Source organism: Lagopus leucura, unplaced genomic scaffold (genome assembly GCF_019238085.1).
Source record: "Lagopus leucura isolate 7727_CA_CO unplaced genomic scaffold, USGS_WTPT01 Super-Scaffold_100024, whole genome shotgun sequence".
Classification (NCBI taxonomy): Eukaryota; Metazoa; Chordata; class Aves; order Galliformes; family Phasianidae; genus Lagopus; species Lagopus leucura.
The window spans coordinates 8534147-8554427 of record NW_024962276.1 but is presented as its reverse complement, the minus strand read 5'-3'; the positions used below and the strand labels follow the sequence as shown (position 1 = coordinate 8554427).

The 20281-nt window shown below is 50.1% G+C and overlaps 1 protein-coding gene across 1 annotated transcript; it reads left to right on the top strand.

Moving 5' to 3' along the window:
• The first annotated feature begins 20 nt into the window (after nucleotides 1-20).
• On the top strand, nucleotides 21-14534 carry HEATR6 (HEAT repeat containing 6). Its single transcript, XM_042879982.1, has 20 exons — nucleotides 21-230; nucleotides 405-512; nucleotides 895-1035; nucleotides 2012-2127; nucleotides 3104-3218; nucleotides 3479-3580; nucleotides 3655-3792; nucleotides 4611-4894; nucleotides 5004-5181; nucleotides 5468-5674; nucleotides 6212-6311; nucleotides 6515-6870; nucleotides 7601-7723; nucleotides 8299-8385; nucleotides 9387-9521; nucleotides 10695-10817; nucleotides 11784-11908; nucleotides 12571-12667; nucleotides 12827-13031; nucleotides 13516-14534. Exons 1-20 carry the CDS (start codon nucleotides 21-23, stop codon nucleotides 14064-14066), a joined length of 3501 nt encoding a protein of 1166 aa, XP_042735916.1. The 3' UTR covers nucleotides 14067-14534.
• The last annotated feature ends 5747 nt before the right edge of the window (nucleotides 14535-20281 follow it).

Genomic DNA, 20281 nt, shown 5'->3' with positions numbered 1-20281 from the left:
CAGTGGCGGAAGGGCGGAAGATGGCGGCGGCTGCGGCGGCGGCGGTCCCGGTGCGGGAAGCGGGGCCGGGCGGCTCCTTCCGCCGCTACATGGCGCGGTTGGGTGCGTTGCGGACTCAGCCCGGCGCGGACCGTTCCGGCGGCGGCCGTCGCACTGAGCTGCACCTGCTGTTCGACCAGCTTATCTCCGAAAACTGCGGGCCGGCGCCGGCGGTGGGACCCAGCGCTCAGGTACCGGACACCGCCGCGTGCGGGGTGCTTGCAGCCGCCTGAGGCCCGTCCGGTGTCGGTCCCGAGCGCTGCTGGAGCCGGCGTGACTCCATGAGAGCCGGGGGCTCGGAGCGGGGCCCGGCGGCGCACGTGCCTTGCGGCCTCTCGATGACAAACCCACGCTTTCTTTCCCAGGATGTTTGTGTCTTGCTCGCCCAGGCCTGCCAGCTGGTTCCCTTCGGTCAGGAGCATCTCGTCAGCAAAGTCTGTCAGCTCATCCATCACCTGCTTAACAGATTCCAGGTATGGGAAGCTGGCTGTGCCTTAACCCTCTGTGCAATCTCCCTGGGCCCCCATTGAGTCAGAGGGGCCTTTTGCCATTTCTGTGGGGCTGTGGAGCTGACCTCATGTGGGGACGCTTGGATTTTCAGTGCAGTGTGTATTTGCTCTTAGCCGAGGTTCTGACCTGTGACTCCAGTGTGACTGTGAAAGGCAGCTCTCGTGGGGAGTGCAGCTGGTTACAGGACACTCATGTGCACCGATCTGTTTCTGAAATGTAAATTTCTGATTCTGTGATGATGTGTAATTTTAACAGCCAGATTACCCAAGTCTGTAGCCATGGAGATATTGATCAGTACAGGATAATGCTGTTTTCTTGACCATAATCCTTTTTCTCTTACGACAGGTGGTAGTTGATGAACAGAACTTGAATTTTCTTCTGTCTTACTGCATCTCTGCGCTTAAGCAATGCAGCTCTTGGACACACGTTGAAATTCTGCAAGCCTTAGCAGCTCTTGTTTACAATAATGGACCTAAATGTCAGAAGGTGTGTTTACAAACTAAGAGAAAGTAGGCAGGAAAGGTTTTCATCCTTTACTGTTTCTTCTTCTTTTTTTTTCTTCTTCTTTTTAGATAAAAATGTGTCTTGTTCTCAAATCACCATAGCTTTTAGGTTAAGATTAGAATCATGCCTAGTATTTATGCAAAAGTTGAATTACAGGTGTTTTAGGTAAGTATTTTAATAGTCAGTATATAACAAGATTTTTCCCGTGCTCATTGATGCTGTCCCTGTGTGCAGCAGCAGTAGGATCCATCCAGGATCTGGCTTGAGGCAGCGGCACACAATGGAAGGAGGGCACCAGGCTCAGTCTGCAGACTAAGCACTGTGGTCTGTCTGTGTGACAGCCAGATGGAACGTGGGGAGATTCAAATTGCAGACACTCTGCAGTCTCCATTGAGGATCCCGAAATTTGTCCTGCAGCCAGATCTGGTCTTCAGTGAGCAGTGGTCTCAAAGCCATTTCGAAGCAGAGGTTGTCCAGTGTTATAGCTGAAGTTTGCGCAGAGCTTCTTCTTGCTGCAGAGTAAGGTAGTGTTTGATATGATGAATTCTCTTGCTCTCACCAGCTCTTGGCAGTTTGCAGAGCAGTTTCTGCAGTTTGGCTAAAGCTCAAAGTAGTGATGCTAGCGGTGTTGGAGCTGCCAGCTTGCGTGGGTTTGTAGCCTAGAAAATGGCAGAAGCTTGGTACAGCAGTTGTCACTAACTTAGAATTATGTCTGGGAAGACGGCATAAATTGTGACTCAGTCTGAACTATGCTCACACTTGGTACTTTTTTAAAATACAAAACAGGAGAACTTTGGAAATAGTAATCGTGTCGTTTTAGTAAACACAATCTGTCTGTGGAATTTGAAGTTGCAGCTGATGAGTCTTTTCTTGTAGCAGAGATATGATATGTTTACCTACCAAACAGAGCCAGCAGGCTGAGGGAAGAGCATTAGTGACTTTGGCTGCTTTGTTTTAGTACCTGCAGGATTTGCTGGGCAAGACGGGACTCCTGGTACAGTTCAGTGATCCTGCTCAGTCCGACGTGGAACTCAGGAGGGCAGCAGTACACAGCATGGCAAACCTGTGTCTCAGGTGCATACGAGCTCTTACAGGTGGGGAAGTGGATGCTTTAGATGATGTCTGACAACACAGACAGCCTGTCTGCTCTGTGCCAGGAACGGCGAATGGGGACCAGTAAGCTACATATGCATAAATACATATCGTGTATGGATAGAAACTGTAAAGTCTCAGACTTCCAGAAATAGTGTTATAAAGGAAATATTTAGGGGAGGAAATAAAAAGTTTTGTCTGGTCCTGTAATGATTGTTGGGAGGCTGTAGAATCTCTGTGCTTGGAGATGCTCAGAATCTGAATGGACACGGTGCTGTGCAACCTGCTCTGCTTGGCTGTGCTTAGAGCAAGGATGTTGGACTAGATGGTCCTGTCCAGCTTCAGCTATTCTGTGATTCTAATTTCAGGAAAATCAGTTGCAATACTTGAATTGTCCTGTGAATATTACCAAACATGCAGTAATGGCTTGAAGTAATGAAATGTGCTGGAGACAGATGCTTAGGAATCCATTACAAAGATTGTATTTAATGACAAAAGCTACTGCAGCATTGGCCAGCTTTTAGTGTATGGTACCTAAGACAGCAGAGATTAAAGTGATGCAGTTGCCCTCTCTTTGTACATTAAATCAAGCAGACATTAAAATGTTTCAGCACATTAAAATTGAGAGATGTGGGAACTGACAGAATCATACTAGGTGCCCTTAAATGTGAATTCTTGCCTTTCATCATTTGTAGGCATGGAAGCTTGTTGAGCTGTGCCTGGAGATTCATAGTAATTGAGAAGGTAGCCACAGAAGCAGAGAGCTGTAAGGTGTGCTGGGATTGTGGGAAGTCTTTGTGCAGGTTTCCTTTTGTTCTTTTTAGAACTAGAGCTGATCCTTTTCAAAGAGCTATGGGTCTGTCTTAGGCCCTCCTCCTCAGCTTAGCAGAGAATTTGCAACTGAGTCTGTAGCTTTATAAAGCTGCGAAGCACTGATTTGTTTCTCGCTTTTATTTAGTGTGCCTGGACAGCCGTGCTTGGATGAGCCCTACAGAAGTGTCTGTTTTCAGACGTTCCTAAGTGTTCTGCAGTCTTCAAAAACCTCTAATGTAGATGACATTGTCTTTTGCATGGTAAGTGTGAGTCTGGAATACTCTGATTAGGAAATTGGCTGCTGGAATGCTGCAGTTTGGAGTGTATGATGTTTGGACTATTTTCAACTGAGATTTTGCTTAAATAGTTTATTTTTTGTATTTGTTTTAACTGGGCAGAGTAAATAACTGTCATGGCAACTATGTTGAGCGAAGCCATAACTGCTTAAAAAATCTCTTGAAAGATGTGAAGCTTCAGTGTTCTGGGAAGGAAAAGTAAATAATTCTGTTTTTGTTCTCAGCTGCTACAGAATGCACTGAAAGGAATCCAGTCGCTTCTGAACGGTGGGAAGATGAAGATAATGCAAACTGACCAGCTTGGATCTCTCCTTGCAGTATTAAAGGTAACTACTTAAATTGACACTGAGGACATGTGCTGAAAGGGAAAAATACACCAACATTTTTGTTGTTGTTTCAGAAATGCATGTTTCACGGGCTGCCAGGGCTGAGCATAGAGATGCCTGCAGCCTTGTACCCAGCTCCATTACCTCAGTATGACAAAAGGTCACCTGTCAAAGAGGAGCAACCAGAGCCAGCTGCCTTTAAGCCCATGGGGGTAAGCTGAAGTTGTGCTCCTTTACTGTACTCATGTGATTGTTGTGGTTGTGTGTTACCTGAGTGGCATTGGTGCTAACAGGCTCTCTGTGTTCTGTGTGATACATTTTGTATTTTTTTTGCTGTTATGGTATCAGTTATACATCTCTGAACTAATTAAAATGCTTTGGTTTTGTCACCTGAGTTTACAAATGGCTCTGCAGAGATGGGTTTTCTTGACTTAAGCTGTGTGTCATTTACTCTCCTGCAGCCAAGAATTCTTGGCCTGCAGGCATGGAATTGGTGCTTGCAGACAGACAGAGTTTTTTACAAATTGCATTTTGTCTCCTGGCACTTGGACAATTATTTGACTTCTTCTGAGAGAAGCCATGCTCATCTACTGACTGATTTTTAAAAATTATTATTTTTTTTTTTAAATCATCATTATTTTGGTGGTTTTTTCCCCTCTTTTTCCTTGCTTCCTCATCTGTTCTGCTTAATCCTTACACAGGTTATTTTTTGTGTACAGTGTTGCATGGACTGCAGGTGAGTGCAGTCATACATTGTTGCACAGAAGATACTAAATAGTTGTGATAACTCTTCTGGGTAAATTAAATTTCATCTCAAAACTACTCACTTGAAAACTAAAGCTGTTACATGGTAATGTTCTACGTGGAGGGCATGATTTACCATATGGAACTCTGCTTTTCTTCTGGATTTAAAGTAGTTTTGTTTTCATTTGGGATTTTGTTTCCCTTAGTAAAAGGTGTACTGCTATAAAATGATTGCACATCCTGGATATATACATCTACATAAAATCTAGCTTTCTTCATACAACAGAACCGAAGAAAGAAGTCCAAAGGGAAACAAAAAAAGGGAGAGTTTGCAGAAGAAGGAAAAGAAGATTTGTGTGATGCAGGAAATGAATCAAACCATGGAGCAGACGTGCTGAAACTGAATGTGGAGAGCAGTCCTTGTGCAGATCCTCGGGCTTGTGCATCAGGTGTTGCATGTGTGCCTGCTGGAAAGGATCCCCTGCCTTCACTTGGTGCTGCCTGGAAAGGAGTCAGCAGCAGCGAGTCGGAATATTCTGATGCTGAAGGTGGAATGCAGAGCAAAACGAGGTTATTGTTCTTCACGTAAACATAAAGCAGAGCAGCATGCAGTACTGGCTTAAATCCGTTGCTTTACACTTCTGCTTTTTTATTAATGTTTTTGTTTATTTTTTTAAAGATCTTATCAAGCCAAAGTTCGTCAAGGGGCGCTGGCGTGCTTCCTCTCTGCTATAAAGTCAGTAGAAAAAAGAGTTCTCTATGGCTACTGGTCAGCATTTGTTCCTGATGCACCCGGCATCGGCAGCCCGCAGTCGGTGTCCCTGATGACTATTGCTTTAAAGGACCCTTCTCCTAAGGTGAGACGGTCCTGAAGGGGTGAAGTGTTGTATTGTGAGAGTTGTCTTCTCTGGCCTGTAGTTGTATTTGTGCTGCTTGCTCTCTGTGCCACAGGAAATCAAAGAGGCTGTATGGGTTGAGGAAACCAATCACAGTCATTACTCATTCCTGGTGTAACAGCTCCTGAAGTTACACTGCATACTAAGGATGTGGTGCCATCCTTGAGATGAGTGTTTAGGAGGGCCTGCAAGAAAGTGGATTCTTAAAAGCTCAGCTGTAGCTAACAAAGATGTTTTATTTTTTCAGACACGTGCCTGTTCTCTTCAAGTTCTGTCAGCTATTCTGGAAGGTTCTAAGCAGTTTCTTTCTATTGCTGAAGATGCTAATGATCACAAGAGAGCTTTCACTCCCTTCTCTGTAACTATTGCTTCTAGCATCCGGGAGCTGCACCGCTGCCTGCTGCTAGCCCTGGTGGCAGAATCGTCTTCTCAAACACTAACTCAGATAATCAAGGTAAATATTTCAAGTGCTGCACAAGAGCTGAAATTGGCCTCTAGACTTCTGAAGAAAGATTGCATGGAAATTCTTGTGGCTGCTAAGGAAGGACCGGCGTGAAGAAGGAGGGTAAATAGACGAAGCCTTGTGATATCATGGCAACAGTGACTGAGGCTTCCTACAAACTCCTAGAGTTTCTTCTCAGTGCATTTTTCTTGTTCTGCTTTTCTTTCTTTTTTTTTTTTTTTTTTTTTTTTTGAGGTGAGTGAACCTAAGAAATGACTCTGGAGGCTCCTCCTGGCTTTGAAACCTGAATCCAGACAGCCTTCTTGAAAAGTTTTTCATGGGCTGTTGGAATGTCTTGATCTTTATGCCAGGTCACGTAGGAGAAGCTTGCAACCAATTTTCAGACAACAGACAATTTGGGATTATTTGTGTTCAGCTACCCTCAGACATCTAGCTGTCAAAAATGACCTAAACTACAAATGTTAAATGAAATCTGTTGGAGGCCAGACACCTTACCCACCATGCCACGTATGTTCTTTTATGTTTCAGTGCCTTGCAAATTTGGTTTCAAATGCACCATACAGCCGTTTAAATCCCGGGTTGCTGACGAGAGTTTGGAACCAGATAAAGCCATACATTTGCCATAAAGGTTTGTGTTCTGCATTGTGCCTCTTTGTATAGGTTAGTCCTTAATTTAGCACTGGTTAATTACAACATTATAAATACATAATTAGAGCACTACCAAATTGTGCGTTACGATCCATCTCATTTGAAAGTGGCTGAAGGATCCTGACACATCAATGAGATGCTAATGGACTGGCTTTCTCTTCCCCCCCCTGTTCTTTCTTGCAGATGTTAATGTTCGAGTTTCTAGTCTCACATTATTAGGGGCTGTGGTATCTGCCCAAGCACCTTTACCAGAGGTGCAGCTACTTTTACAACAGCCCAGCTCTTCAGGGCTAAGCAACAGTGGTAGTGCAACCCCTCATCGTTTTAATTTTTCTGAGCAGTGGAGAAAAGCACTGCCCTTGGAAGGGGGACCTTCAGAGAATCCCTCAGGATGTTTGCCTCCAGAACCGTGCTGGCTTATTCGTCTCTGCATTTCCATCATTGTTCTGCCCAGAGAGGATCCCTGTTCTGACAGCGATGCTAACTTTCCATCTGGGAGTGTTTATGAACCATCTCCTGTTCGACTGGAATCCTTGCAGGTGAGAATGAACATTTAGCTTGTAAAGCAGCCATCCTGTACAATATCACATAGCCTCAGGCCTGCTGAGTCTCGTGGGTTGCCTTTGCTCCTACCTCTTGCAGAGTGCTGTAGGCGAAAGCATTTGCTGGAGCAGCATTTCTGTTCTGTTGTGACTGAAAGAATGCTAACATTTTGATTCTGTGCTTGTGGCACAGAATTGTGCAGTTGGTGAACAGAGTGCTGTGGGGTGGCACTGGCATGACTAAAGGAGTACTTGTGAATGCTGGGACTTGGATGTGTTTTTCTTCGTGTAACCACAGAAAATAGTAATATTTTGTAATGTGCATCACAGAGAGTCTCATACTTCTGGAACAGTGCATATTTGTTAAATCCAGCTTTGCAGAGCACAGCAGCAGTGTTGCAGGAGATGCAGAATGTATTTCTCTTACAGGCAGTAGCTTTTTTCACTACAGGAGACTTCTCTTATAGTAAATAATTCATTGAGTTGCTACCTGATAGTGCTTTTGTGGCTCTCTTTTGAACAGGATAATGGAATTGGAAGGATTTTATTTAGCTCTGCTATTCTAGAAGTTGTGCTGTGAGGTGTATCTGTTACATTATACTTCAGTATAATGTTGCTGTCGTTGCTGTGTTGATTAGCCTGTTAACATGCTCTCTGTATTTAGGGTATTTTGTTTTAATAGAAGGAAAAAAATGCTGAATTGCATTCATCTTTTGCTTGTGTTTAGGTGTTAGCTCTTCTTGTGAAAGGGTATTTCTCTATGGCTCAGAGCTATCTGCTAGAACTTGGAGAAGTGGCTTGCAAATGCATGGAAGAAACAGATCCATCCATTCAGCTTCATGGAGCCAAAGTAAGAGCTGAGAAAAGACCAGCATTGTTCTGTCAGTCAATTGTGTCCATCAGTGTGCTTTGCAAACACAGATGAGTCATGCTGAATATTCAGAGTCTGCAAGTTCCATGCAGCAGCTCTGTGCTGAGCCGGTGCCTTCCAGAGTGGCAGGCTGCTGCGTTCCCAGAGATGCACTGTGACCTTCCAGTCTTGAACTCTGAGCAGAGGTTTGGTACTCTGCTGAGTTCACCAGGAGGTCTGGGAAGTGCATGGACTGCAACACTGGCCCTTCCCTCATTTATCATCACTTTGTGCTTGAACTGTAGTCTGTAGTAACTGTAGTTACCCAAAGGAAAGCTCAGAGATTTCCTCTTTGCCCAGCTATTTGTTATGCTTCTTTAGCTGGAGACTTCATCTAAGAAGGGCTTTTCCTCTGGTTCCTTCACTAGCAGAGACAGAATAGAGCCCAAATTAATACTGGATCTTCTTTACCCAGGGAACAAAAGTGAAAGTTTAGTCCTTGATAAAGATTTCTGTAGTTTGGTGACACTTGAGTCACTGTGATAAAGGCCTGGTTGCATTCTGCTTCCTTGCAGCTTCTGGAGGAGCTGGGCACAGGTGTAGTACAGCAGCACAAACCCGACTCTGCTGTTGCCCCTGAGAAGAGAGTGCCAGTCAGCATGGTGAGTGTGTGGGCTGCCGCTCAGATTCGGCTTCACTGAGCTTCCTTTCTTGAATTCCCTGCAAAGTTTCTGGTGTGGAAACTGATAAATCAATCACAGGAAAGAAGAAAGGAAGTAAAGTACCCAGCAGCTTTAGAGGTGCTGGTATGTAGAATTTGGGCAGCTTTCTGCGTTAATTTGGCATTCCTTTTGGCTGGTAGCCAAGTGATCTTTTTACGTGATGTTAACACTGCCTTTCTGCCTTTCCTTATTCCTCCTCTTCCTGTCTGATATAAGTCAGCAAGCTGGAAGAGCAGTTCAGGCTTTGCATGTGTCATTACTATCACATCAAACCTACAGGTGCGCGGTTAGAGCTGTGGTGAGCTTGCACTGTTACTGGAGCCTGCCTAAATGTTCTGTCTGCTCACATGCAGAGGGGATGGCCACAGCCATGTGTGTGACCTCAGAGATGTTCACTGCCTGAGGCTGCTGTTTAGACAGCTTTGCTGGAGCCGAGGAACTGGCATTGTAGTAGTGATGTAGACCTGCTTAGGACTTGTGTCTGTGAAATAGGGAAATGCTATAAAGTTGTTTAGAGTAAGCTAAACTTTAAGCTTGTCACTGGTCACTCTCCCAGGTGGGAAATGTGTCCAGCAGCGCTGGCTTCCTGTTACTTGATATGAATGGGAATTGTCAGGCAAATGAAAATACCCACCTGTGTGGCTTTGAGAATGGAACTGTAGTTAATGCAATCTAGTCCAAGAGTGTGCATGTGCCCTTGAGAAGGAACAAACACAACTTGGTGAATAAGTGCTTTATAGCACCACTAAAATGTCTTGAAAACATTTTTTTTCTGGTGCTAATTATTTTAGGGTTCCAAACACCTGTAATCACTTTCAGGTGAGATTATGCTACCTGCTGTAAGTATGTCTTCTGGATGACAGTAGAAAAAGACAAAATCTTATAGAACTTTGGCAAAATTGCTGAGTTTAAATAGGTAAACCTGTCTGCTGTGTCTGTAGGTTGTAACTTTCTGGACTATGATGTTGAATGGCCCTTTACCTGGTGCTCTCCAGAATTCTCAACATGCAACTCTTCAGACAAGTGCCTGTGATGCTCTGTCCTCCATCCTGCCAGAAGCTTTCAGCAGTCTGCAGGTAATAAAGCACTCCTGTGAGCCCGGCATTCTTACCTATGGAGATATTTTCTTGACTACTGCACGATGGAAATCTAAAACCCTTTACTTTTATAGGGAGAAGGTAGAGAATGTTTTTTGCATTCTGAGTAAACGGTGACCATTGAAGACTGGAAAAGGCAGTACTGGGAGTAATTAGTCTCACAAAACAATTAAACTGTGGGTCACAGAAGCTTTTTGGCCTTGCTGTGAATGCTCAGCCTTGGCTATTGAAGCATGGGATGGAGGGCAGGAGTTTCATTGCACGAGGGAAGGGTGAAGGGTTGCTATTTTGCTGGTTAAGCAGTTGAAGGGACAGCTGACCTAACAGCCATGGACTGATGCTGTTCACCGATTCACATGCATGTTTTTTCTCTTGGCTAGTTTTTAAAACATTAAGCTGCAGTGTTTGCCCTGGCGGAAGCAAATGAATGTGTTGGCCCTCCTCTCCTTTTGCAGCATGAAATATGCTCTTAAACATGAAAGCCTTGGCAGTGTACCACCACTGCATTGTGCAGCTCCTTTTGTGTCACTGTGCCCTTCTTGATGGGGAGTACCCTGCCAGGTCTCATTTGCCAAGAATTGCCAGTGCAGCAGTACCTCTGGAATTCTCAGCCTGGCTTCTCCCAAGTACAGCATGTGCTTCATCACTCTGCACTTTGATCTTGTACACTCTCTTGTCCCTGTGGCCACGTGGGGTCAAGTCAGTGCCCACTCTGACCCTTTGCTCTGATGAAACAGAGATCTGTGTTGCGGGCTGGTAAGCTGACAATCTGTCCAGGATGAATTTAATTCACCTTGTTGGCCTTGTTTGTGAAGTGGGAAGAGTGAAGTAAGACAGGAAAAAGCAACCTATCCAGTTTGTTTTTCTTCTGATGGGCCATTTACCTTCTGCATTTGGATGACAGTTAATATTTAGTTTCCTTCACAGTACTATCTAACAGCAACCAGATAACATTTTCTCTGGAAGCCTTCCAGTTTCCTGCGTCGCATCCTCAAATGCCCATCAATTTACTTTGAAGAAAAGAGTGCACTCTGAATGACAGTTTCTATAGATCCTGTCTATGAAGGTCTCTCACAGTATTTGTTGGTTATCTTTGTGGGACAGTTTTGTTTTCTGTTTCCTCTCTGCTGCCATAACCGTCTGCCATTTCAGAACGACCAGCAGATACTGTGCATCACTCTGCTGCTTGGCCTGAACCACAGCGAGACCCCACTGGTAAAAGCAGCTGCCGTGCGTGCCCTTGGGGTCTACATCCTCTTCTCTTGCCTTCGTCAGGTCAGAACTAGTTAAACTTTTTCTTACTGTGAACCTTTTCAGAATGAGTTTGATGAACCGTAAGATGGGGACACGAGTTCTTTCGCAATGAGCCTTCCTTCATTCTTTTGGTCTTCGGCATGCATCGTTTTTCTTTACTACCCCAATCTGTCCCTTGCCTGGTATGGGAACACAAGTCAGTGCAGTTCTTTGTGAGATGAAGCAGAACCCAGATTGCCTCATCAGGGAGCCCAAAAGGAGGAGAGGACCTTCACCAAGCTCTTGGAGACCAAAGTGGGAAAGGAGGAAAGGAACAGTGAGGAAGTAATGCTGGGGAGAAGGGAGCAAGCTGGTTTGCTTCCACGGCAACTTGGCCTGAGCTCACTTAGGGTAGCAGACTCATTTTTGCAATATGGCCTTAAATGGGTGATTGTAACAGAAAATGATGCAGTAGCTGCTGTTGAGAGTTCAGTCCAAATATTTTGAAAGGAAAATCCTTTATCGTGGGCAAAGGGATGAAAATGAAATCTGTAGTGCTGTGGAAAGGAAGATTAAACAAGCAGCTCAGCAGGGAGTTTGGCAAAGCAATTACTTAGTTAAGAGTGGGATTTAATGAGTGTAAGAATGGCGGTCCAGGTAATTATGCTAAAATCCAAAGTAACTAAAGCACCAATGAAATTAAATTTACAGTGAAACCTTTCAGCGACTGCTACCCAGGAGAGTGGTGAACTTGGTCACCATGGAGGCTTGGACCGTTAATTAAAGATCAAACAAAGCTGTGCAGAAAGCACAGTAAACATGTTAAAAGTTGTGACCTACAAAAACCAAATGTTAATAGAGGCGATTTCTGTGGAGATCCTGTTTTCCCTATCAAAGCTCAGAACATGTATGGCATTGAGGAAATCACCTGTTTAAAACAAGCAGCAATGACAACAACAACAAAAAACCAACAACTTTTCAAATTGCAGGGTTTTTTCTCTCTTATAGGATGTGATGTTTGTAGCAGACACAGCAAATGCTATCCTGAACTCCCTGCACGACAAGTCTCCCAGCGTCCGTGCCAAAGCTGCTTGGTCCCTGGGCAACCTCACCGACACTCTGATTGTCAACATGTAAGCAGAAGCACAGCTCCTCTCAGTGCCTGCAGTGCCAGAGGGCAGTTAGCATCAAAAAGACAAAACCTACAGCCGCTGTGCCAAAACTGAGTGCTTTGTAACCTCCCTTCAGCCAGCATTTCTACTGTGTGCAGGGCTGTGGTAGCAGTATCCCTGTCCCTTGCTGTTGCACTCGACTGCTTGGCTTTAGGTCTTTCTTGTCATTAGTTCCTAAGTATAATGCCAAGCTTACTTTTCTGGTTTTTTGTGTGTCACTTTGTGTAGCTGTGTGTTCCTTGATAACTTTACTTTCAACGTAACCCAAAAGTAGAATTGATGAATATTTAACACTTCCTCAAGCCAAAGACTGAAGGATGTCCAACCAACTGTTACATTTTTAACAGGAGAAATAGTTATCATATATTCCTGCTAATGAATTGCCTCTGAGCAATTCATTGCCCTCTGTCTTTTATTACAGACTTAATGCATTGCTAACAGGCTTTCTTGCATTGATAGCTTGGTTTTAAATTAATAAACATAGTGGTCACATGTAGTAAGGTTTGCCTTACATATTAGCCTTCTAAAGAGTGAAGGTTGTTCATACAAGTTTATAAAGGATTGTATCATCTTTGAGAGTGGATTTTCAGAGCTAGTCTTTCACACTGTGATTCTTCTGCTAGGGAAACAATGGGACAAAGTTTCCAAGAGGAATTCTCTGATCTCCTACTGTTGAAGATGTTACGGTCTGCGACCGAAGCATCCAAGGACAAAGACAAGGTATGGCTTAGGGAAGGAGGGTGGAGGATCATGGTTGCGTTCTTACTGAGAAGGGCACTGGCTGCATTGCCTGCAGGGTGTTCTGCCCCAGCAGGCAGGGAGCTGTGGGTCAGCATCCTCCTTTGAGAGTTGATGTTTGTGTCTGTTTTTTCTCTCCAGGTAAAGAGCAATGCAGTCAGGGCCCTTGGGAATCTGCTTCACTTCCTGCAGCCGTGTCACGTAGCACACCCCAGGTTTAGGGAAGCCATTGAGGAGTCTCTCCAGGCCCTTGTTTCCACTGTTCAGAGTGAAGCCACTATGAAAGTGCGTTGGAATGCTTGTTACGCACTGGGCAACGTGTTTAAGAACAGTGCTTTGCCACTTGGTGAGTAGCCTTGTCCCTATGGCTCGGTCTTTGTACAGCAGGCTGTGGGGTTGATGAGGTCTCTGTTAGGAATGTGTTGCAGAAGAGGGGAGAAAGCAAACCGAGCTGAATTGTGCTGTCATACCCAGAGGTGCATCTTTCCCAGAACTCTGACCAGTGAAGTAGGTTCAGATCCTGAAGATGCTAATGTGGTCATCACTGTGCTACATTCACTTGGATGTGTCATGTTAGAAAGGAATGGGGTCGTGGCTGTGGACTGAAAATAGAAAACCAAATGTTGTTTTTACTCTAGGAAAAGCGTCAGCAGGTTAACTTCTTCAAAACTATTTTCATAGCTCCTTATTTGCACTGATCTAATTACAGAATGCAGAACACGTAAGCTGTTAAATATTTAGGTGTCTCAGTCACCATTTTCTTCTATATTTTGAGTGACTGAAACGGGTTTGTGGATTTGCTTTTATCATTAGTATTCATTTACTTGCAGGAGAGGCTGCTTGGGCCGCGCAGGCGTTCAGTGCGCTTTCCTCGGTAGTGAAGTCATGCAAAAATTTCAAGGTCCGCATCAAATCGGCCATGGCCCTCTCCATCCCCAGCAGGAGGGAATGCTACGGAGCCACGGAGCAGTTCTGCCAGATCTGGGGTGCCTTGGTGGAAGCCTTGCAGAAAAGCGAAGACACCGAGGACTTCCTGGAATTCAAGTACAGCGCCAGCCTCAGGACACAGATCTGCCAGGCTCTGCTTCATTTGTTGAGTCTGGCAACAGACACAGACCTGCCGCTCATCTGGGAAACCATAAGAGCAAATGGTGATGCCATCAAATGCTATGTGGTGCAATATATGAAATCTGGAGTAGAAGACAACGAAGCAGGGACGCACACAGACTTGTGTGAGAGAGAGAGACTACTGCAAGGAGCCATTGAACATCTGCACGGGGTAGAGAGACATCCAGAGTGCAAAACTGGAGGGAGAGTGTCCATTTATCTAGAAGGTGTCCTGACAAACCACGCTGGTGCCACTGAATTAGCAGAAGCCTAAAAAGGAGAGCTTGTTGCAGTGACCAGGATCTTGCACTTCGATGGTGCGCAGAGAGGAAATGCACTGCTTTAATTTGTGCAGAGCATCCAAAAGAATGGCTTCCTGTTAAGGCTGTTAAGCAATGGATTGCAAACTTACATCATTCATAGCACCTCACTGCACAGTTCTTGAAATTTTTGTTGCCAATGAACTCTGGCAGTTGTTTTCACTTGGTTCTGTTTGTACCTGTAACAGTGTTACCCCTTGAAAAACAAAAGCCTTTTTCTTGCTTGTATGTTTTATAAATGGAGCCTGTTGTGTGAGCTCCAGGAATGCTTTGTTACCTATGCTGCTATGTTCAAAATCACTTTTGTAAAAGAGGGAGGGGGCAGAATTTTGTTTTTCTAAGCACTGCGAATTTTGCCACTCTGACGTTCCTGTACTAAACCTGAACATGCCAATATTTGAATACCAGCTCAGAGCAAACACGCTTTGCCTTTAACTGTCTGTTCCTGGTACCTCACGCCTGGATTGGCCTCCGCTGCCTTCGTTCCCTGTCTCCTAAGAGCTCAGCTCTGCCAACAGGCGCCCGCCGGCTGTGCTGAGCGACGGCAGGCAGCGGGTCTGACTTCAAACCGGTGCCACTGCCGTTGTGTGGGACGCGCTGTGATGTTCTGCACCTCGCGTGGCCCCGTGCGCAGCGCTGAGTTCTGTCCCCTTCCCCTCCCTTGGGCTCGCTCTGTTTGGTTTGTGCTTCCCGTGCTGATAAGCTGCGGGAGGACCGGGCCCTGTGACGTTGCCGGGGACTGATCGATACCTCCGGGAATGAGGCGCTCGGGGAGCTCAGTGCCCCGCTGTCCTAACCTCTGCGGGGATGTTTGCACAGAGTTCTGAGCGAGCCTTGGCTGTCATAAAAGTTCTCTGGCACACAGCGTTTGTCCGTTTTGTTTTTTCCCTCCTCATTTCGGCGGGCCTCAAGTATTTGAGTATCCGAAACCCCTTCGGCTCAATGGAGCCGCGGCCCGGAGCCTCGCAGGAAGCGCCGAGGAGAGCGGCGGCCGCTCGGGAGCGCCGCAGGAGGAGCGGAGGCGCCCTGGAGCTCAGCCGCCGCGCGGCGCCCCGAGGTGCAAACCGCGCGCGGCTCCAGGGCTGCAGCCGGGCGGAGCTGCGGCGCTCGGGGCTGACGGCCTTGGGGCCGCGGGTTTGGTTTTAGGGCCCGGCTGTGCGCGGCGCCCCGCGCTGATGGTGCCCTGGGGGCGCTGGGCGCGTCCTGCCCGATGCCGTTGCGGCGTTGGGGTCGGTGGGCGCGGATGTCTCCTGCCGTATCCCCGGGCGGTGCGGAGCGCTGCGCTCACCGCTCCGGGCTCCGGCCTCGTGCTCCGCGCAGCGCCTTCCGCACCCAGCGCAGCTTTTACGGCCCTGCCGCTTTATTGGTGCCGGGCCGGGCGCTTTATGTGTTTTCCTACAAACGGTTTCAAGGAGAAGGCGATTACCTTATCGCATACGGTGTGATTTATGGCCGAGGTGGCCGGGGCCGTTCGCGTCCCATGTGGGCTCTGCTGGAAGGGAGGGCCGCGTGTCCGTGGCGTCAGCGCGTGGCCAAAAGCAGCGGGGCCGCAGTGGGGGGCCTCCCGTGGCACAGCCCCCCGTGGGCTCCCGCCTGGCGGCTCGGGTGGCAGCTCGGGCTGTAAAACCCGTTGTTTATTATTATTATTATTACTATTAGTATTTGTATTACCGCCCCGCGGTATCCACACACCGCGCAGCAGCACCGCTCCCCCCAGCGCCCCGTCCCGCATTACTTCTGAGCGGTGATGCTTCTCCCGTTACCGCCCTGCTGCCGGGCTGCACGTGGGCAGAGCGGGGAGCCCCGGCACGAAGCGACGCCTCCGCTGCAGCGCCCGTCCCTCCACGCGGCTCCTCGGGGACCCGAAGGATTTCAACGGCCTGAACAGAAAGGACATTTAATCGAATTTAATCGAGGGAGGCGCGGCCCTCCGCACGGAGGAGTCCCTGCGGCCACGAGGTGGCACCACGGCCACGGCCCGGCCCCTGCGGGGCCACCGAGCGCGGTGCGGGGTGCGCGGCTGTGCGTGCGGATGCTCTCCGCGCGACGCACGGGGATGCGCTCGTTCCCCTCTCAGGGCCGCGCGGATCCCCCCGGAGGAGCCCGTGGGGGTCGGAGCGACAGCGCGGCTGTTCTCCCCCGTGCCGCAGCCCTTTTGCTCCCCGTGTAACCGGGCACGGCCCTCTCGCCGCGGCCCGGGATTCCGTTCCGGCCGCCGTGCGCAGACCCTTTTGGGGACGGCGTGGGGACGATGCCGCGGACGACACGGTGCTCCATGAAGCTCCCGGCCCGCGGCCTGGCCGCTCCGCTCCTCCCCGCGCTAGGAGATGGGCACGGCCGTTCGCCGCTTGACGATGGCGCGGAGGCAGCGCAGTGCCGAGCACCGCGGCGCTCAGAGCCGGGGCTGAGCGATGGGCAGGAGGGCAGGGGTGGCTTCCAGTGGCGGGGTCGGAGGGGAGAGGCCGATCCTCAGCCCACGGCCGCTGTCTCCCCTGTGAAATAATGGCTCGGCGCTGTCTCGCAGCCGGCACTCCCGGCCCCCGCTAATTCGGTGATTTTTATCCTGTCCGCCTCCCCCCTCTCCCTCCTGCCCCGTGCGACCTCCGGCGCTCCTCCTCGGGGCAGCTCCGGGGTCACCGCTGACGGATGGACCCCGCACCCCACGTAGGGGCCGGGGGGACCGGGGAGACGTGGAGCCACGTCCCCCTGTGCCACCCACAAGTCGTGGCCCACACTGCCCTGGGGCCCCGCGCTCCTGGCCCAATGTGTCTGCCTGGACGTGCTGGCACCCGTCGGCCCCATAGGGTCCCTCGATGGCACCGGCTGTGTTGGCTCAGGCAGAGGCTGTGGGGGGCTGGGGCGGGATGGAGGCAGCCAGGAGCCTGGCATTTTCTCCCTCTGAGATGGAAGAAAGGTTTGCAACCAAGGGGCGAAACAAAGGGGAGGGAAAACTGTGTGAAATGTGACATTTGCCCATAAAACTGGGCTGGCTGGTGCACAACTTGCTGCTTCTTGCTTGAGCATCTCCCTGTGCTGTGCAGGACATACGTGCAGTGACACCACCGATGGGCAGATCCTGGTGACTTGGGGCCACCAGGCAATGCCACCACCTCGATGCCACGTGAAACATCCCGGTCCAAAGCCTGGGACAAAGGCGGCTTTGAGGACCCACGAGGCCGTGCTTGGGCAGCCGCTGAAATGTGTGAAACTCGGCTCTCGTCGGGCTTCTTCCTGAAGCGGAACTGTTCTCAGAGAAATATTCCCCTCCACCGGCCCTAATGGCTTTTCTCTGTGTGCTTGCATTAATGAAGGCGAGGCCCAGCCTCATCGGAGGGAAGCCATGCAAGTAATTGCCTGAATTTTTAATTCAGGGTTATGATAGGGGAATCAAAGTCACGCTGCAGTCGCCGCGGTTCCACACCATTGAGCGCCACAATTTTCCTCTGCTTTTTGCCCTCCTCTCTGACGGACCCTGCTGGGGGCTGAGGCTGCCCCATCCCGGGCTGAGAATGCCACGGGTGGGTCTGGGTGTGGGGTGAGCCCACATCTGGTGGTGTTTGCTGGCCCTGAAAAGACCCCCTGCACCTTCCTGTGCTGTCTGCGGGCTGCCAGGCTGCACTGTCCCTTTGCCATTGCGGCCACACTCAACCCCACCTTCCCAATGGCCATCCACCGGTGCGTGCCACCGTCCTTGTACCAGGGATGGGAACTCAGTGATGGGGCACAAGCCAGAGGGTGGCGCAGATGAGGGGCTACGGGTACCCACCGGGGGCTCCTTGCGCTGCACGGATGGCCCTGCAGCCCCTCCAGCATCCCTCCAGCACCACTGCTTTTGTTTTCCCAGAAAACAACCCCGCCTCCCAAGCTGGTTCCAGCTCGCTTCACCTCCTCTTTGCCTTAAAATTAATAAAAAGTCTGCAGACAGGGGGCTGCTCAATAATGCAGAATGGCATGCGCACAATGTGTGCCCCGCGAGGGGGGACAGAGCTTTGGAAAGCAAAGGTGCCTCCCTGCCCTGCTCAGGTCTTGGGAATCTGGTGCACTGGGTGTGGGGGGCCATGCCAACAGGCTGAGGACAGCAGGGCTGTGCTGATGGGATGGAGGTGGTAGTGCCACACAAAAGGGATGGGGATGGTAGAGCCGTACCAATGGGATGGGTTGGCAGGGCTGTGCCTATGGGATGAGGCCGGGCCCTGCTGTGCACAGCCATGCGCAGGGAGCAGCTCTGAGCCGGGGCTCCTGTTGGGGAGCCATTCACACAGGTTCAGCCTCATGACCCCATGTTTGGGGTTTGGGCCACTGTTGTGGTGTTCTTTGTGCTGCGATTCCTCAGCAGATAGCATTGTTTGCTGTGACACGTAAGCCTGGTGACAATATGAGCGCTCTGGCACTGATTTCATTTGCACTGCTCTGAGCTCTCCTAGCTTGCCCCGGTTTCAATGTCTTTTTATAGCCCAGCAGAACTTGTTTTCCTGTACCAGTGAACCATAACCCGAGTGTGGGCTGGGAGCTGCAGGGGACACAAGCAGGGTTTGGGGTGGCTGCTCGGTCACGTTTGCACTCACCATGCCTCTGAGAGACCCCACTCCTGGGAGTGCTCGGCCACAACACCCCCTCTGCCTCAGCCTGTGGGGAGCCCACATGGAGCCCCTGCACCCTGAACAGGGGGTCCCAGTGTGGGTTTGGGACTGTGGGTGGGTGCAGGGCGGTGTGTCCCTGTGGGCAGTGCAGGGGAGCTACACGGTGCTGCTCCCCCAGAGCCCTGCAGCTCAGCAAAGGACAGGGGGGCGAAGGCGGATTATGAAAGTGTTTCTTTGCTTTGCTTTTGAGAAAAGAGAACTTCAAAGGGGCCATTTATCACCAGACAAAGAGAGTGGCGAGTTATTTGCAAAGTGTACGGAGAAGCATTAATTATCGGAGCGCAGGCCAGCGCTGCAGCCGGGTGTCCCCCTGCCCGCCTCCCCGTGGGCTCACAGTGTCCCCAGCCCATGCCCTGTCTCCTCTCCTTGTCTTCTCTCCATTGCAGGAGGTGCGGTGGCAGCAGGTCCCTGACTGTGTGGCTCAGCACTGTGCTGCAGCACTCAGTGCTGGGGACACAGCTGGGAACAGGGGACGTCGGGGACCCTCTGGCCGAGCACCCACCCCAAAAGCTCTGTGCCTCAGCGACCACTGGGGGCAGGGGCTGGGCAGCACGTGGTGCCCCAAGCTGGCGTCCCTTGGCTGGTGGCACAGTGGTACGTGTGGCACTTCCCGATGGCTGCCACCCGCCCTGCACTCTGCTGGGTGTGCAGGCCGGCACACAGCACGGCACAGCTCTGCCTTTCATGTCTGAGCCTCCCCAAACCACAGCTTCCCCTCGCCGCCGCGCGGGGATCAAACGCGGGTCATATTTAATAAAGGTGGGGATGGGAGAAGGCTCCATAACATTACGTCACCTCGGTGCGGGGGAGGCGGGGGCAGGGAGGGAATGCGAAAATCTCGGCGCGAGTGGGGGCAGAGGAGAAAACATCTCAGCGCGGGGACTTAATGGCCCTGTGCCGGTGGGAACGCTGTTGCCCACTGCCCGCAGGGTCAGGGCGGTGTGTCTGCATGCGCTCAGCCGTTAAATGAAACTGTAAGAAAAAATGAGAGGCAGATACGAAATGCGTGAAGGCGTCCATGGCAGAATTCCCCCGGTGCCGTGTGAGTCACGTCGGGGCGACCTGTGGGAGAAATCCCCGCCTGGAGGCACTGGGCACCGAGCTCAGAGCCGGGGGCACCGCTCAGTGCCCCTGCAATGCATGCAGGGATGGGGGAGTGCGGCTGCGGTCCCTCTGTCCCTCTGCCCATCCACTCACACGGCACTGGGAGCAAAGTCACCACTGCCACGACTGTGCCCATGCCCGACCCCACCGTGTTTGGGGTTCGGGGCTCATGGCAGCGAGCAGAATGCATCCAGCCCACAAAGGCACAGAGCTGGTGTGGGGTAGGCCGGGCACAGAGGGTCGTGGTTCCCCATTCCCAGCCCCTGCGCTCTCCATGTGGGAGCTCAGCCCGATGCTTGGATGGCGCCAGCACCTTCCTGCTGGGAAACTTTGTGCTCCCACCCCACGGGGCGCCGCTGCCCCCCAGCCGCGGTGAGCGCGGCCTTCTGCTGAAGGGAGTTAATGAGCTGTGCCCGACAGCGGTG

What these genes read in the sequence shown, in the direction of transcription:
- HEATR6 (XM_042879982.1), top strand. Translation starts at nt 21, where the DNA reads ATGGCGGCGGCTGCGGCGGCGGCGGTCCCGGTGCGGGAAGCGGGGCCG. An exon ending in ATGGCAAACCTGTGTCTCAG is followed by an intron (nt 2,128 to 3,103) that starts GTGCATACGAGC and finishes GCTTTTATTTAG; the next exon opens with TGTGCCTGGACAGCCGTGCT. An exon ending in GGAATGCAGAGCAAAACGAG is followed by an intron (nt 4,895 to 5,003) that starts GTTATTGTTCTT and finishes ATTTTTTTAAAG; the next exon opens with ATCTTATCAAGCCAAAGTTC.